At 33.6% G+C, this 16,797-nt stretch overlaps 2 protein-coding genes across 4 annotated transcripts; one reads left to right on the forward strand and one right to left on the reverse strand.

Moving 5' to 3' along the window:
* Positions 1 to 5,937: 5,937 nt before the first annotated feature.
* Positions 5,938 to 13,067, forward strand: LOC115699386 (subtilisin-like protease SBT5.3). 2 transcript variants are annotated; one of them, XM_030626766.2, is made up of 12 exons: positions 5,938 to 6,218; positions 6,339 to 6,427; positions 6,618 to 6,727; positions 6,865 to 6,962; positions 7,088 to 7,252; positions 8,598 to 8,706; positions 10,062 to 10,596; positions 10,911 to 11,008; positions 11,100 to 11,345; positions 11,584 to 11,698; positions 11,840 to 12,053; positions 12,207 to 13,067. In XM_030626766.2, the coding sequence occupies exons 1-12, from the start codon at positions 6,011 to 6,013 to the stop codon at positions 12,740 to 12,742; spliced, it is 2,523 nt and encodes an 840-aa protein (XP_030482626.2). In that variant the 5' UTR covers positions 5,938 to 6,010; the 3' UTR covers positions 12,743 to 13,067. The 2 variants fall into 2 exon arrangements, with proteins under 2 accessions (XP_030482626.2, XP_060958821.1); XM_061102838.1 differs by having other exon boundaries at positions 5,996 to 6,074.
* Positions 12,518 to 16,342, reverse strand: LOC115699387 (cytochrome P450 724B1). 2 transcript variants are annotated; one of them, XM_030626768.2, is made up of 9 exons: positions 15,877 to 16,329; positions 15,446 to 15,770; positions 15,164 to 15,316; positions 14,716 to 14,967; positions 14,534 to 14,620; positions 14,365 to 14,443; positions 14,045 to 14,151; positions 13,780 to 13,901; positions 12,518 to 13,610 (listed from the first exon to the last, which is right to left on the reverse strand). In XM_030626768.2, exons 1-9 carry the CDS (start codon positions 16,089 to 16,091, stop codon positions 13,520 to 13,522), a joined length of 1,431 nt encoding a protein of 476 aa, XP_030482628.2. In that variant the 5' UTR covers positions 16,092 to 16,329; the 3' UTR covers positions 12,518 to 13,519. The 2 variants fall into 2 exon arrangements, 1 of the variants encoding a protein (XP_030482628.2); XR_009684116.1 differs by having other exon boundaries at positions 13,594 to 13,610; positions 13,991 to 14,151; positions 15,877 to 16,342.
* Between the last annotated feature and the right edge of the window lie 455 nt (positions 16,343 to 16,797).

A 16,797-nucleotide genomic window follows, 5' to 3' on the forward strand; every position in this document is an offset into this window, starting at 1 on the left:
TTTTTTTGAAATAACTGAAAGGTAGTATATTAGTTTAAGAATGTAGTATATATTATTTTAATGTGCTATGATATATAATGAATGAAAGAAAGAAATTAAAAAATATGGAATATTAGTTTAAGTTTGAGGTATAGTTATATTTCACTAGGAAATATTGTCTTTATGTTCATTAGTATATCTTGAAGGAAAGAAAAAGAAAAGAAAAACATGTGGAATATTAAATTAAGTTTTTGGTATATATATATTTTCCACTATACTGGTAGTATATTAATTTTTCACTATAATATTTATGCTTATGATTGCAGAATATAGTTTTTATATGCTATTGTATATCGTGAAAAAAAAATTATTTAATAATTAATAGTATATTAGTTTAAGTTTGTGGTATATTTATATTGGTCTAAGGTATATCATTTGTATGTGATATGTATATCGTGAAGGATAGAAAAGAAAAAAAAAACTATTAAATATTAATTTAAGTATGAGGAATAGTTATATTTGACTGAGGTATATTAATTTTATGTTTATTGGTATTTCATGAAGGAAAGAACAAGAAAAAAAATAAAAAACTTGTGGAATATTAAATTAAGTTTTTTGTATAAATTTTTTTCACTATGTTGTGGTATATTAATTTTTGACTATGGTATATCTACTTATGATTGTGGTATAAATTTTTGTACGCTACTGTATATTGTGGAAAACAATTCATTTAATAGTATATTGGTTTAAGTTTGTGATATATGTATATTAGTTTAAGGTATATTGTTTGTATATCATACGATATATTAATAAAAAAACTAATTATATGCTTAAATAACATATTAGATACCAACAACAACAGCAAAATCTAAAAGAACAAAACATATAATATATTTTATATAATAAAAAAATAGTTGATAAAAATTTAGTAGAGAGGTTTTGATCTATTTTTTTTCATAATTTATATTAAAGGAATAAAACATACAATACATTTTATATAATGAAGGGTATTTTAGGTATTAAAAAGTAAAAAAGAACATTTGCTTTATTATTTTAAAAAAGGGACATTAACTATCTATAAAGTTAAAAATAGGGTCATTTACTTGCATTTCTCAATAAAAAAAATTGAAACTTAAAACTTAGTTATGAACAACAATAAAAAAAATCACTTATCAAAACTAGTTACTTAAAAAAATCAATTATAAAAATAATAAAATAATATGTGTGTTAGAAACTGATTAATTAAAATAAAATAAAAATTGTTGACAATTTTCTAGTTCCGGGAACATACCTAGTGGGATCGTATGCCCCCTAGTCTCTCCTTCCTGTAATGGTCTCTTATTATTAGTTCTTTTGAAGTTCCATTCAAGAGGACCTCTTCTTATATTTGGATCAGTAGATTGAGTCCCTTGGGAATCTTTTCCAGGGCAATGAACGATTTCTTCTTCCTGTTCATCACGAGTGTCTTGAGGGATATTATTCATAATAAGAAAATTTAATTTTTTCTTTTGAGTAGGGATGTGTGTTTTTAGAGTTTAATTATCAAATGTTCTAATTGAAAGCACCAAACTGTTAACGTAAAATTTAATTAACATAAATGAGGCTTGATAATTAATGAATCTATAATAAAAATTTAAAGGCAATTAATTATAATAGAAAGATAAAGAATTTTTTATGAGGTTTTGTAGTAAAAATCTACATACTCCACAAATCACTCTTATTTCTAGGATTTTTGTTTACAGAATACAATTCGGTAGAATTTCTCTAAGTCAGGAAATCGGTCGTCCCTCTTTCAATGCAATCACTGCTATTTGTAGGATTGAAATAGCAATACCTCAATCTAATCTAAATTACAGTTATGAAACGTGGACATTCTCCACGTTTTATTTATCTATAAATAGATGGGAATGGTTTATACTCCATATTTGGAACAGGTAACTGTTATTCTATGATTGAGCATGGAATTCCTCGTAAATAGACTCTTCCTCGTGATCACCAGGAATAAGATTTGAATGAATTATTTTTCTCCTCATAAGTAAGCCTTTTCAAGTTGTATCTCTTGTGCGAACTGAGTTAAAAGTATTAATTCTCACAACACGCTTGGTCTTCCTCTCCTTTTTTAACATCTTTTCCATTGTGATATGCAAGACGCTCGTTATTAATCTTACATATGTCTCATTGATCACCTTGATTTTCTTAATGTTTACTGAGAGGGTCCTTGCATGTCTTCTTACTGCGAGGAGATCATTTAATGTCTTTTTTTTGTACATGTGTCACGTAAATAGACCCGTTTATTTATTGCTCGAATTACGGGTATAATAGATAAAATAATATAACACTTTTGGGGTAATTACCATTTTTGACCCTCTATTTTGCAAAAATTATTAACAGGACCCTCTATTATGTTAAACGACAATTCAAACCTTTTATTTTTTAAAATGATCTTGAATTTATTTTTTGTCAAATTAAAATTTAATAATAACTTGATTTAGAGGTGTTATATATATTATCTATTCGTGTTAGAAACTGATTTCAAGTTGGTTATATTAAAAAGAATATTTAAAAATAGATTCTATTGGAAAATTTGAAAAACTATATTTTAAAAATCCTAATATTTTATTCTTAAACCAATACATTTTAAAATAAACATATATGATACTTTTATAAAAAACTCAAGAATAACCCTGTAACACCCTAACTACCTTAGGCGTATTACGTGATTTTTAAACGTACTGTGCAGCTCGTTGCTAATCAACGAGGTTTATGGAAAAACGTGATTAATTAAAATTTTGCTTTTTGATTAAACTTGTAAAACATATTATAAAAGACTCGGGATCCCGATTATAAAAAATAGTTACAAAAAGTTTCACTGTTTAACTATTACATCAAAATAAAAGTCGTCTAACGACAGTTACAAAAATCTCAGCCTTGCTGTCCCGAGGATCGTACGCTCCAGGCCTAACCGCCCCGACATGTACAATCTCATAAGCTCGCTCACGGTCCATCAGCTACAGCCTTGCCTTTACCTACACATGAACATAAACTGTGAGTCGACAGACTCAGTAAGAAAAGCATAATAATATCATACATAAAACTAACTGCCGTGTCCAACACGATACTGAGTCCCGCTACTGCCATGTCCAACATGGTACTGAGTTTTGAACGTTCAGGGGACGGTACTATTGACAAGTATCCTCCTGATCGGTCGAACCGGTCATACTCCGGCTGCTGGTCATACTCCAGCCTGTACCGACGGGATAGGTCAATAGCACTGAACCACCAACCAAGTGTCAGCCTGATCGGTCGAACCGGCCATACTCCGCCGTCGGTCATACTCCACCGTACCGACGTGACAGGGGTTGGATGGTTCGAAGCCTAAATACATAACTAATGTACTCTAACAGGCTTCCTACCTGCACGCTAAACATGTAATCTACATATGCATACTGTTATACTAATCTTACCTGGATTCCGATTTCGTGTGTGCCGTCCAACCCGACCGGAACCGAAGCCGAGCTACGGACATCGGCTCCTAAACCATAAAAATCACAACGCTATAAGTGACACGCTAAATCACTTCCCGGGGACTAAAACTTGGAACTAAAAGTTTCCCTATCGATAAAAAGCATGGCAATACCCCTAAAAACATAAAAACGAGGAAAACTAGGGTTCTGAAAAATCCCCCAACCTAGATCGGTTGCCCAACCGAATTCCGGTTCGGGAAATCGGGACCCCCATCCGAATTCCGGATGCACAACCGAATTCCGGTTCCTCGCAAAGAACTTCAAAAAATCATAACTCGACCAATTCAACCCCAATTGGTACCAAACTTTCCAGACCTGTTCTAAACACCCTAAAGAACAAATCTAAGGCCTCAAAACCACCCAGAAAACACAGAGGCAAAATTCACCATTAGAGACCAAGCTTTGAGTTCCAAAACTCAAACTTGGTTAAATCCACTAACATGCATCCAAACCTATTTAATTCTACTCAAATAAGCATGAATAAGCTTCTGAAAACATACAAGAACACCCAGCAATTTCACAGAAACAAAATGAACCATTTCACTCAAAAATCACATATTTGCATAGGAAATTCAAAGCTTTAAACAACACCACTAGCATGCATTAAAACCTATATAATCCAACCATTTAAAACCTAATTAAGCTACTGGAAACAACAATTAAACACAGCAGCAAGAACTTCAAATTAACATGCATTTTCTCAACTTTTTCATCAAACAAACTCAAGAAAACAAGATAGGGAAATTATATAAAGAAATACCTCAACAAAGGGTTACTAGAGCTTGCAATCCAAGCTTGAATCACCACCAAAAATCCCAGCTCTTGAACCCCAAGTTTCAGCCGAAAATAGAGAGAGAAAAGGGAGTGTTTCTTTGAAATTTTCTTTCTTTTTTACACTTAGTCAAATTTTGTAAAAATTGGAGAATAAAGCAAAGTCATTTATCTCATTTATTTCAGCCACAAAACAATTAAAATAAACATTTAATTTCCAAATAAAAGTCACTAAAAGACAAAAAGTCATTGGGGCAAAAAGACCATTTTGCCCCTCCATCATAAAATCACATAAATCATACTAAAGGGGTATTTTAGGGAAATTCTAAATTCCCGGCCATTCCCGACATTCACAATGTCTAAAACCCGTCCCCAAAATACTAACATACTAAGTTGTGATTTCTACTGAGCCAAACGCCGAGTTCCAAAATACCGGACACCGGAAATGCGAAATATAAAAGCTACTGATGACATATTCATGCATTTCTGAATTCCGTAAATAACAGTAATAAATTATTTAAATAGCTATAAATAATTTCATAATTAAACATAAACCACTGCTAATTTCCAAATTAACTAAGCGGGCTTTACAAACCCTCAACCCAACCGAACCCTCAACCTCCTCACCCCCACTCCGACCACGAGACGACCCAGCCCCCTCACCCCCACTCCGACCACGAGACGACCCAGCCCCCTCCTCCGACCGAGACGACTCCGACGGAGACCCACAGCCCCGATCCGACCGAGACGACTCCCACCGCCCTGACCCACATAACCTTCAATCTCAAACTTCAATCCACAACACCATCGGACCCGACTGACATAACCCATCGGACCCCAACCCCACGAGAATGACCATCAGACCCCAACCCACAACCCCATCGGACCCAACCCACAGCCCATCGGACCCAACCCACAACCCCATCGGACGGCATCGGACCAATAGGAGGTCCGATGTCTTCAACCTCAAATTTGAAAAAACCCAAAATCAACCGAGGAAAAACTAACCTTCGACATATTTGCGACTCCGGGTGGTGGTCGTGCATGGTCGGGGGTTGCTGTCGGTGGTGGTGGGTGGTCATCGGTGGCCGGGCGTGGTCGGTGCTGAAGCCATGGTCGTGCGTGGTGGGTGGTCGTCTCTAGTACTGCTTGTGATTAGCTGTCTTAGGTGGGTAGTTTCCATACGATATACATATGCATATGGGCAATTAAATGGGATTTGTTTAGAATTTATTTTTCAAATGGGAGGGGTATTATGTGGGAAAAATTAAATGTAGTCATATATAAGCAATTTTAATAGATATAGATTTAGGGAAATAATTTTAGAGTGTTTTATAGATAGTTTTTTAAATTTTCTATTCTATTTTATACCATTTTTTTAAAACACAGTAAATCTGAATTGTGATTTAACAAAACAAATAGTTTGTTAAATAACTTTTACAAAAACACATGTTCCAAAAAAAATATTTACTCATTTTGTAAACAAAGTCAAACAAAAAGTAATTGAATTATACAATTAATCAACTTTCAATTCCCACTTGAATCTTTCATGGACTTCCACGATCATTAATTTATGTATTTGGACTAACTACATAACAATTTTAATAATAAATCAGGTAACACAATATAATACAGCTGATATCCAAAATATGAAAACTATGTAAGAAGATATATATAAATATTATAATGAGCGCAGCTCCTAAATAATAATATATTAATAACGATATTGATACATAATGTGCCAAGTTAAAGATTATAATAACATTTCTTGCCTCTCCCCATGTTCACAGTTGACACTAAGTACATATCAATTCTCTCATATAAGAAAGATTTTCTTTTTTTATTTTGGAGAGAGCTTAGCAAACCCACTCAGTCAAGTACACACTGTTGCTCTGTTCCATTCGAGAGAGAGAGCAAGAAACAGATCAAGAAGAAGAAATAAATGTATTATTACTATTGTTATTGTTATGGCTTCTGTAATTCTGCTAGCTAATAAGTACTAATTAACATTGTCTTTTGGCTATAAAAGCACATCTGATTAGCTATTCTATTTCTAATTTGTAGCTATGGACCAACCAAAACTTGCCCTTTATCTTCTTTTACTTCATTTCTCTCTACAATTGCAGATACCTACTTCTTTAGCTATTCAAAAGGTGAGTAAATAGTTTTCATTTTCACTAAATCTCTCTTCTTTTCATTACCATTGAATATAAATGAAATATAAATATTAAAGTCAAAGTTTATAAATATATACATATTGAATAATGTTCTGATTGATATTTCGTTATCTGAATATATATATTTATATATTCATATAACAACTCCTTTATTGTGTTGTTTCAGTCTTATGTGGTTTACTTGGGAGCTCATTCTCATGGCCCAAATTACTCACCACTTGACTCGGAGCGTGTGACTCAGTCTCACTATGAGTTTCTTGAATCGTTTTTAGGAAGGTAAAAAAAATAACAGTACATATACTTTGTACATTTTTCTTTCTTTTCTCATATAATACCATATCTCTTCTTAAAACCTTATCCAAACTATCTTATATTTTGTCTCTTTTCTAATTTTTTGATCTTATTAATGCTAGCCATGAAGTTGCTAGAAATTCCTTATTTTACTCTTACACAAAGCATATCAATGGCTTTGCTGCAACCTTGGATGAAGAAGTTGCTGCCAAGATAGCTGGTATGGGTTTTATTATTTTATTTAGATTATAATTAAAGATATAATATCCTCTGTTTTGAGATGTTTTCTAATTGATTCCCAGAAAAAAAAAAGGTTTGATTGATTATGTGAAATTTGTAACGCAGGTCATCCGAATGTGATATCGGTATTCTTGAACCAAGGAAGAAAACTGCACACAACTCGTTCATGGGATTTCTTGGGATTGGAACGAAACGATGTCGTTCCTTATAGTTCAATTTGGAAGAAAGCCAAATATGGAGAAAATACTATTATCGGAAACCTTGATACTGGTTAGTGTTTATTATTATTATGATTAATTATTAATTATTTTTATTTTATTTTAATTTTGTGACGTTTGATTTCAAATATAATATGTTCCTCCTTCTCTTTGAAGTCAACCTCACGTTTATGTGTAATCATTTTGATAAAAAAAATGGGAATGGGATCTTTAATCGTTGACTTATGTATCATACAAAGCTATTTTCCTACATCTAAAATTTTCCACCGAAAAAAGATAACATTATTAAAATTGTGTATTTATCAGCAATTGGTTTTAAAGTTCACAGCCGTTGTATTCAATTTTTTATTTTAATCCTAACAATTGGAGGCAGACCAAATTTTTGAACTTAACCATTGGTCATAAATGTCTTCCATTAAAATACTAAAAAAACTCATATATATGTGTTATTGAGTTCAGGATTCTTATTAGTGTTAAACTCATAAAGTATTGGATTTGGACCACCATTAAAAATTTGTGTGTACAGCTACTAAAAGATTCTTCCCTTTTTAACTTTCTTTATTCTTCCCATGATTTCTTTATGGAAAAAAAAAATTCAAAATCAACATAAAGAAATGAAATGAAACTACACACTTATTAAGAAATTTTGTTATTATTATTATTATTATTACTTCTAAGTTAACTATCCACCACTTAATTACTTGCTATTAGTGTTAGTGGACCCATAAGGTACTGTTGATAAGCCAGTACTAAAAAATTCTTAAGCTAATTATCTAAAATGCTGCCTAATCCAACTATAAAGTAGTAATCACTAATAAACATTAAACCAGTACCTTACACATGTACTTTAGCGTAGCTAGAATTAGTAACAATATTAGTTGGAGTTACATTTATTTAAGGCTTGCAAGGGCCAAAGGGAACATATAATGGAAGCCTAATGAAGAGTTGCCCATGTGAAATTAAGCATACTATTATTACATATCATTATTAGTTTTGCGTGTGGGGATGCTTGTTTAAAGTTTAATACTGTACTAAACATTGATTATCTAAATTTATTAAAATAAAAATGAAAGTGAGAAATGATTGAAAGCTTCCGACAATTTGAATTGGGAAAAAGTGCTTCTGTGCTAGCTCAGTATCTGTAAGAACTAGTTGTTATAGCAAATAACAACAATAAGAATTTAACATGTGGATAGAATTCTTATGACACTTGGTATATATTGCAATATTCATATGATATGATAGTTATTTTTTATTTTATTTTTTTTGGTATAGTTTGGAAGATGAAGTGGTGTGATATTGATTATATGTTGCTATGTATGTATTGCTTTATTGGGGTATAACTTTCTGGTGCTTACTGTTTGTCACAATTGGATTATTGCTATTGCTATTGCTAGGTGTATGGCCTGAATCTAAGAGCTTTAGTGATGAGAAGTTGGGACCAATTCCCTCAAAGTGGAAAGGAATATGCCAAAAAGGCATTGATTCTTCTTTTCACTGCAACAGGTATCCACTATTTTACCACATTATCTTTCTTTTCCAATTACCCTTTTTTAGTCTTTAGTTTTTCTTGGATATTTTACTAGAATCAAGGTCTTACAACCCTTTTCATTTGGTGATTAAGAAACATAGGGTGCAATACCCATGTGATAAATTATTATACAAAGTTACTTTCCATTCTGGCAAAAACCTTTGTCCAAACTTTGGTGATGGTGATTTGTGAAACTTGTGATATAAAAAGTGGTGAATATTTAATGTTTTACTTAGATAGTGGAGTGGGATGGGTTGTCCATCTAAAGCACCACCATTTGGATTTGTCTGACCATAGAGATGAGGTAATACTTATGTCAGACTAGATTAGTGTTTTAATTTGTTTTCTGGAGTTTATTTCTTGAGCTTCACTACGAAGTTCCCTTGATTTGTTTCAACCATACCATGGTAAATATATTGCATTAATGGCAAAGCTAGTTGTCATGTAACATAAAACAAAAGAATCCCATCAAGTTGATCCTACCCTGGTTTAAAAAATTCGACTACATAATGCAGTACTGTTACTCCAACTCTTTAATTTTTTTTGTAGCCCATAAAGAAGACATCAGAAAGCCAAGCACAATTCTTCTTCAGATCAAAACGTCTTTATTTTTTCATCTTTCCATTGCTATTAACATTGTACTGTAGTCTTTGGGGAAGACCATTACATCATCATAACGATTTAGCAGTATCAAAATCTTGAATATATTTAATGTACACTTTTTAATAGTGCAAGAGAAAACAAATTTGGCAATTTCTGAATCTCAATCAAATTTCGCTTTGACATTACCTTAGTTTTTTCTCTCCAACTGGTTTTCATAGGGGTTTTTCACAAGTTAAGAAATCTTATTTCTCAAAATCATGTATAATTGCACACCATAAAGCCTGAAATGTAGATAGTTTTGTCCACATTTTTTCTAGTACGAATATATTATTTATGATCTCATTTGAATTCTTACTTCGCAAATTATCTCACCATATTTTCTTATTCGCCATTATTTAACGGCTAACCTTTTGCCTAAACTTTACATAGAACTTAAGATTGTGTCTTTTACCTAAATATCACTCGGCAAATTATTGCTCAGAAGTGGTGAATGTTGTCTAATCAAAGTAAACTTTTACCTTTATCTGCAAATATATGAGAAATTATTGGTTACAAGTGGTGAATGTTGTCCAATCAAATGAATCAATTATGTAAGCGTCAGTCTGCTATGGTGTAACAGCTACCCTCTTGCCTAAATTTCACATAGATATTGAAAATCTTATCTTATGTACAAAGCATTACAGCAAACTTATTGGTAATAACTGTGGTATATTGTCTTCTATCAAAGGAAGCTAATTGGAGCAAGGTACTTCAATAACGGTTATGCTGCAGTTGCTGGTCCACTTAACTCCTCTTTTAACTCACCAAGAGACAGTGAAGGCCATGGTTCTCATACCTTATCAACTGCAGGCGGTAACTTTGTCCCTAAAGCAAGTGTTTTCGGTTTTGGCAATGGAACAGCCAAAGGTGGATCGCCGAAAGCCAGGGTTGCAGCTTACAAGGTGTGCTGGCCTCCAGTGGATGGAAACGAGTGCTTTGATGCAGACATCTTGGCTGCATTTGACATAGCCATCCATGATGGTGTGGACGTTTTGTCTGTCTCTCTTGGAGGAGCTCCAACGGCATATTTCAATGACAGTGTCTCCATTGGATCGTTCCACGCTATCAGGCGTGGTATTGTGGTAGTTTGTTCTGCTGGGAACTCTGGCCCAACCGATGGCACTGTGTCTAACATTGCACCATGGGAGATCACTGTTGGTGCCAGCACTATGGATAGGGAGTTTCCAACCTACGTTACCCTTGGCAATAAGAAGAGCTTCAAGGTTGGTATCTGTCCCTTTTAGCACTCATAAAGCTTATAAGAAAGTCAATTCAACATTTTTGTTTCCATGCTTTTCTATTTGTGTCCAAAGAGAACTTATTTGGTTCCTTGAAAAGAAAGAAGAGAGTGATGCTTTACCAACAAAATTTGTTGCCACACTACCTTACCAACACATTTTCTTTATGTAGCTCAATAGGGGTAAAGGAAAAAAGAATAGGAGGATTTGATATTTGAGAAATTGATCATTGTCAAACATGGATCTCCAAAGACTAAATTACAACATTGACTAATGGTTTCATTTGTTTTATTCTAAAGGGACAAAGTTTATCAACAAGAGCTTTGCAAAGTGGCAAATTCTACAGACTTGTTACCGCTGTAGATGCTAAAGCAGCTAATGCATTGGACGAAGACGCGTAAGAACAGAACAATAATAAGTTGAAGTTATTTGATTATGTTTGACTAAGAATGATTTTAGTAATTTTCTTTTTGAACCAAATAATGCAGTATTTTATGCAAGCCTGGAACACTTGATCCCAGAAAAGTAAAGGGAAAGATTCTGGTATGCCTTAGAGGAGAAAATGCAAGAGTGGACAAAGGTCAACAAGCCTTACAAGCTGGTGCAGTTGGGATGGTTCTTGCCAACAATGAGTTGACCGGAAATGAAGTCATTGCTGATCCTCATGTCCTTCCGGCTTCGCACATCAAATATTCTGATGGCCTCATGGTCTTTGCTTACATTAGATCAACTAAGTACGATGACAAACTAATAACAAGAACCAATAGATACAGACATGATAGAAAAATAAAATCTTAAGTTCACTTATTCTTAAAGATCATGCATAACATGTAGAGAGGAACATGTTAAGATCTAGCACTAGCAGTACTCTCTTTTGTCAAGGTTCTAGCTTCATTTTACAGTGGCAACATTCTTATTGTCTGGTTTTTTATAAGCTTTATATGAAGAGTACAATGTCAACGTTTCTTACAGGTCTCCTAAGGGATACATTACACCTGCGAGAACGAAGTTGGGCTCAAAACCAGCTCCATTCATGGCTGCATTTTCATCAAAGGGACCTAATACTGTTACGCCAGAAATCCTTAAGGTTTTGTTTTATTCTTTCCCTGGTATTTGATTGGAATCTGAAAAATCAAAACTACCAGCCTAAGTAAAAACATTTAGAAGAGAAAAACTGGTAATTTTGTTTTAAGGGTAATCATCAAATTTGGTTTGCACTTGCTTGCAGCCTGATATCACTGCACCAGGAGTGAGTATCATAGCAGCCTATAGCGAAGCACAAGGGCCGACGAATCTAATCTTTGACAAGAGGCGAGTTGCGTTCAATTCTGTATCAGGCACATCAATGTCTTGTCCTCATATTTCTGGCATTGTTGGCCTTCTGAAAACCCTCCATCCAGATTGGAGTCCTGCAGCAATTAAGTCAGCAATCATGACCACGGGTGAGAAACTTCTCTATAATATATTGCTTTACAGTCTTAATCTAACATACATTAGTGGACATGAAAGGCCTGAGTTTTTTTGTTTCAAAAGAAATGAAAATCTGCTCCTGAAAGTTCTCCTGTGAATCTCTTATCTGCTATTGTCTTTCGCAGCAAGAACTCAAGACAACAGAATGCAGCCACTGTTAAATGCTTCCAACATCATGGCTACTCCATTCAGTTTCGGAGCAGGACATGTTCAGCCGAACCAAGCCATGGATCCAGGGCTAGTTTATGACTTAACTGTCAATGACTATCTCAACTTTCTATGTTCACTGGGGTACAATGCAACACAAATTGAAACTTTTTCAGAGAAGCCTTACAGATGCTCCAAGAAAATTACACTCACCAACCTCAACTACCCTTCAATCACTGTCCCTAACCTCTCTAAATCAATCATTGTAACTCGAACCTTGAAAAACGTTGGCACACCAGGAACTTACAGAGCGAAAATCAAAAACCCCACCGGAGTAGTAGTTTCTGTTAAGCCAGAAAGCTTGAAGTTCAAGAGGGTTGGTGAAGAGAAGAAGTTTAAAGTCACTCTCATGCTCAAAAAACTTAAGGCAGCCAAGGATTATGCGTTTGGAGAATTGATATGGTCTGATGGTAAGCACCATGTTAGGAGTCCTATTGTGGTGAAGGAAGCCTAAAACAAATATGCCATTTTGGGCAGCTAATTGCATGTTCTTATTCTTCAAAAATGCTTACTTTTAGGCTGATTCAACTTAAGAATAATGATTGGTGAAAGTGGAAAGAAATATTAGTTGCTTATAATTTAGCAATACTTTTTCTCTTCTTCTATGTATTCTTCCAATATTGTCAAGTGTCTCTAATTTAAAGAGACTTGTACATTGTTTCATAGTGCTCATTACACTTTAAGGGGCAATAGAGCCTTTGAAATAATAATAATATAAAAAAATCATGAGATGAAACCCAAAAGAAAAAGAAACAAACGGCTCTTAATAATTCCTAAAAGCCAACCTATGCTATGGCTTTGGAGTCTGAATGTTAAACTTAGAAAGGAAACTCAGAAGCAGACTCTTTATTCCCAATCCCTTGATACCACACAACTTCAGCTTTTGATAAAAAAAAAGAATATAAGTAGGGAAAAAAAACATTTACAAGAAGAAACGTATACAGAAACCAAACATTAAACAGCCTATCACTGTGTATTGTGTAATGGAAATTAAAATCTTGTTCCTTCCTTCTGCCCAAGAATATTGAGGTGGGTGCCTAATTCTTGACCAGGGTGAGCTGTGGTCGAAGAAGGAAAAGAGAAATGATCTGCTGCTCTGTGGCTTCTGATTTCTGAACTGTGTGAGTTTTATTTAGTCCAATATGCCCCTTTTTTAGTCAAACTCTCGAACTGGTAATTTTTTCCACCTCAAACTACCAAATAAGATCTTAAAATCCACTAATTGACCAAATTATGAGCAACTTTCCAAATATAAGACCAGCTCTTTCTTAAATTCTACATATGGATAGGCTGTAGGTTGTTCATCATCTTCAACTTTCCACCTACAAAACCAAAAAATAGTGCAATTTTTCACATAATTTTTCTAATTACATATTTATAATATTCAGTGGGAAGAGTATGTGAAGTAAGTTTATGCTCATTTAAACCTCTAACTTACTTCGCATGGAAATAAAGATTTCATAAGATCAAACATTCAGTATGATGAATTACCTGAAATTTTGCACAAGGTGATGAAGGAAAAATGCCACTTCAAGCCTACCAAGTTCAGAACCAGGACAACATCTAGGCCCTCCCCCAAAGGGAGTATATCTTTTGGATACTTGATTTTGGCTCTGCATGTTCAATTTAATGGTGGATTATAATTAGCAATTAATCATAAAAGTAGTTTTATAAATATTCTTGTATTAAGAGAAGAAACTACCATCAATTCCAGAATTTAATGGGAATTACTTGTATTAAGAGAAGAAACTATTACCTCCCATCTGTTGGGATCAAACTTAAGAGCATTTGAATGGAGAGAAGAGTCTAAGTGAACTGCACTAAATATAGGTAGGACCTTCCACCCTGAGGGAATTAGGTAATCTAAAAAATAATATAGGAAAAGAAAAGCAAAACTTTAGTTTAGTATTTTATAAAATAAAGGTCCTAAAGTGCTAAACAGTACAGAATTAACAAATAATAAAAAGAAAAGTCATGCAGTCCTAATTTTTATTTTTTGACAAACATGCAGTCCAGATTTTGTCAAAGGGGTATTGTATTTATTTATACTAATCAACTTTTTTGTATGCGTAGTACCTTTATATCTGACATCTTTTATGGCCTTTCGGTGCACAAATTTTACAATATTTCCCAATCGAAGAGCTTCATTTATGACCTTATAAATAAACAGTCAAACCATCCATTATAATACAAGTAAAACAAGTAAGAGTACTTAAGGAAACTATGATATAAAACTTTGTCCTACTTTCTGGGTGAAATCCATTCTTCTGTAGTCTTCCCAGTTCAAATGCTCATCTTTCTGCTTCATGCTCCTAATACTGTCATGCTCTACCTATAACATAATTCAGAAGCAAGTTAAATCATTTAATTACTTGTTCTATATAAAGTATAGATAGATTTTAGGCCAAATTGTTTTCAAGTCATTACCTTTAGTTGTTCTAATGCAGAAGGTGATTGAGCAAGAAAATAAACAACCATAGCTAATAAGAGAGAGGTGGTCTCATAGCCACCCAAAAGAGAATCCAAAACAAAGCTCACTTTTTCATCTTCAGATAAGGTATCAACAGTTAGAAGTATCTCAAGGAAATCACTCTTCCTTTTCATAGAACTATCATCATAAGAACTTGCTCTTCTTTCCTTTATAATTGCTTTGACAGTTGAAGATATCCTATGTCTAGCCTGTAAAGACAATGTTCACATGCCCTTTAAATTTTTTATTCTTTTTTATTTTCAGCACAAAAAGAGAAAAGAAGAAAGCCATTCATATAGCTAGATTAACTTTTCTTTATTTAAACATATTTATTAGCAATCAAAGGCTAACATGAATTATGCACCATTTAATATGTATTTCAGCTTAAAATGAAAATGATTTTACCTTAACAGCTTTTGCATAAGGAGTTCCAGGAATATAGAGAGGAGGTGATATGAGCCCTTTCATGAAAGTGCGAAAATCTTCAAGAATTTTTGTTGTCTTTGAATCTTCTGGGGTCAAACCAAGCACTTGTTTTATAATCACATTGAGTGTGAACTGCAAAGAAAATAAATAAACAAATATAGAGTACAATTTTTAAAGCAACTCAAAACCCAGAAATGAAAAGGCAAACCAAAACTAAGAGATGAATTAATCCATTATATGATAGGATAGATATAAAGATACCTTTCTGGCTTCCTCAGAGAAAGCGACATGTCGTTTGTGTTTCCAGGAATGAAGAATACCAATAGCCGTTGTCTGAATGTCGTTGAGAAACTCAGGCTTGGATTTGGTTATGGAGACAAGGGAGAGAGCCACATTTCTGAGCCTCTTGTGAGTGTCACCAGCAGTTACCAACATGGAGAACTGGCCTAAAATTCCATGGATGGATTTTGGATAACTACACTCAAACAGTTTGCCTTCATTCTGAAGAATAAAATAGTTCAGCTCTTCATCACATGACACAACCGTTGGTGAAAGGAACAAATGGGATGTGAACACTTTTCCGTACCTGAAAAGAAAACAAAAATAAACTTAACTACGATTATGGATAGTATTTGTACTGATCAAGATGTATATATAAATATAAATATATATACAAGGGTTGTACTTGTCACCTTGAACAATGGTCTTCAAGAAAGTTGCCAATAGAATTAGAAGAGTGTGGCTTCAAGAAACCAATTGTTTCTCCCACCAAAGGCCACCCAAAAGACCCTTTAGGGACAGAGCATGTCTGAAAGAACAAGGGTGAGAAATGGTTCCAGATGGCACCCAAAACACAACTCAAAAGGCCTATTACCACAACACTAAACCAAAACTCAGTTATACCCATGAACAAGATAATGGAGAGCAACAGTGTATATAATATGAATATATATATATATATATACACACACACCAGTACACCACCACCCCAGACTTGAAAGAGAGAAAGAAAAAGAAGGAAAGCAGAAAAGCTTTCGTTGAATGGCGTAGTTTACTTTAGTATGTGCATTGTAATTACAAGTACAACATATTTATACATAAAGACAGAAGGAAAGATTTTATATAGTACAGAGTAAATACATTAAATAAATAAGAGATGACATTTTATTCCTATAAAAATATTAAAGGAGAAAGAGGAAAAAGAAAAACATAAGGTAAAAATAGCAGGCTTTTAAGTTTTGGTCCAGATATTTACTGTCGGTGATATGATTAATTTTATGTGGAGTAGCTCATAGGAAATGGAAATTCAACTGTTGTAGCTGCCGAGCAGGGACTAGGTTAGGTTCTATAGAAATTACTAGGGATGCAGAACACAGACATAGATAGTACTCATTTCGTTTATTCACACAAATTTATTACTGTACTGTACGCTTGAACCAGCACATTTCTTTACTCCATTGTTATTGGCTATAAGTGTCTACTATGTTTTAGATGTGTCTTCAATGTGTAGTAATTTATTTTTTGAAATTATTATATTAAGTTATATAAGATTTAATATTTAATTACATTAATAATAGTACCACACTACAGAGGGTGATGTACTTTTTAACATA

The sequence above is a fragment of the Cannabis sativa genome, chromosome 8 (assembly GCF_029168945.1).
Source record: "Cannabis sativa cultivar Pink pepper isolate KNU-18-1 chromosome 8, ASM2916894v1, whole genome shotgun sequence".
Lineage (NCBI taxonomy): Eukaryota > Viridiplantae > Streptophyta > Magnoliopsida > Rosales > Cannabaceae > Cannabis > Cannabis sativa.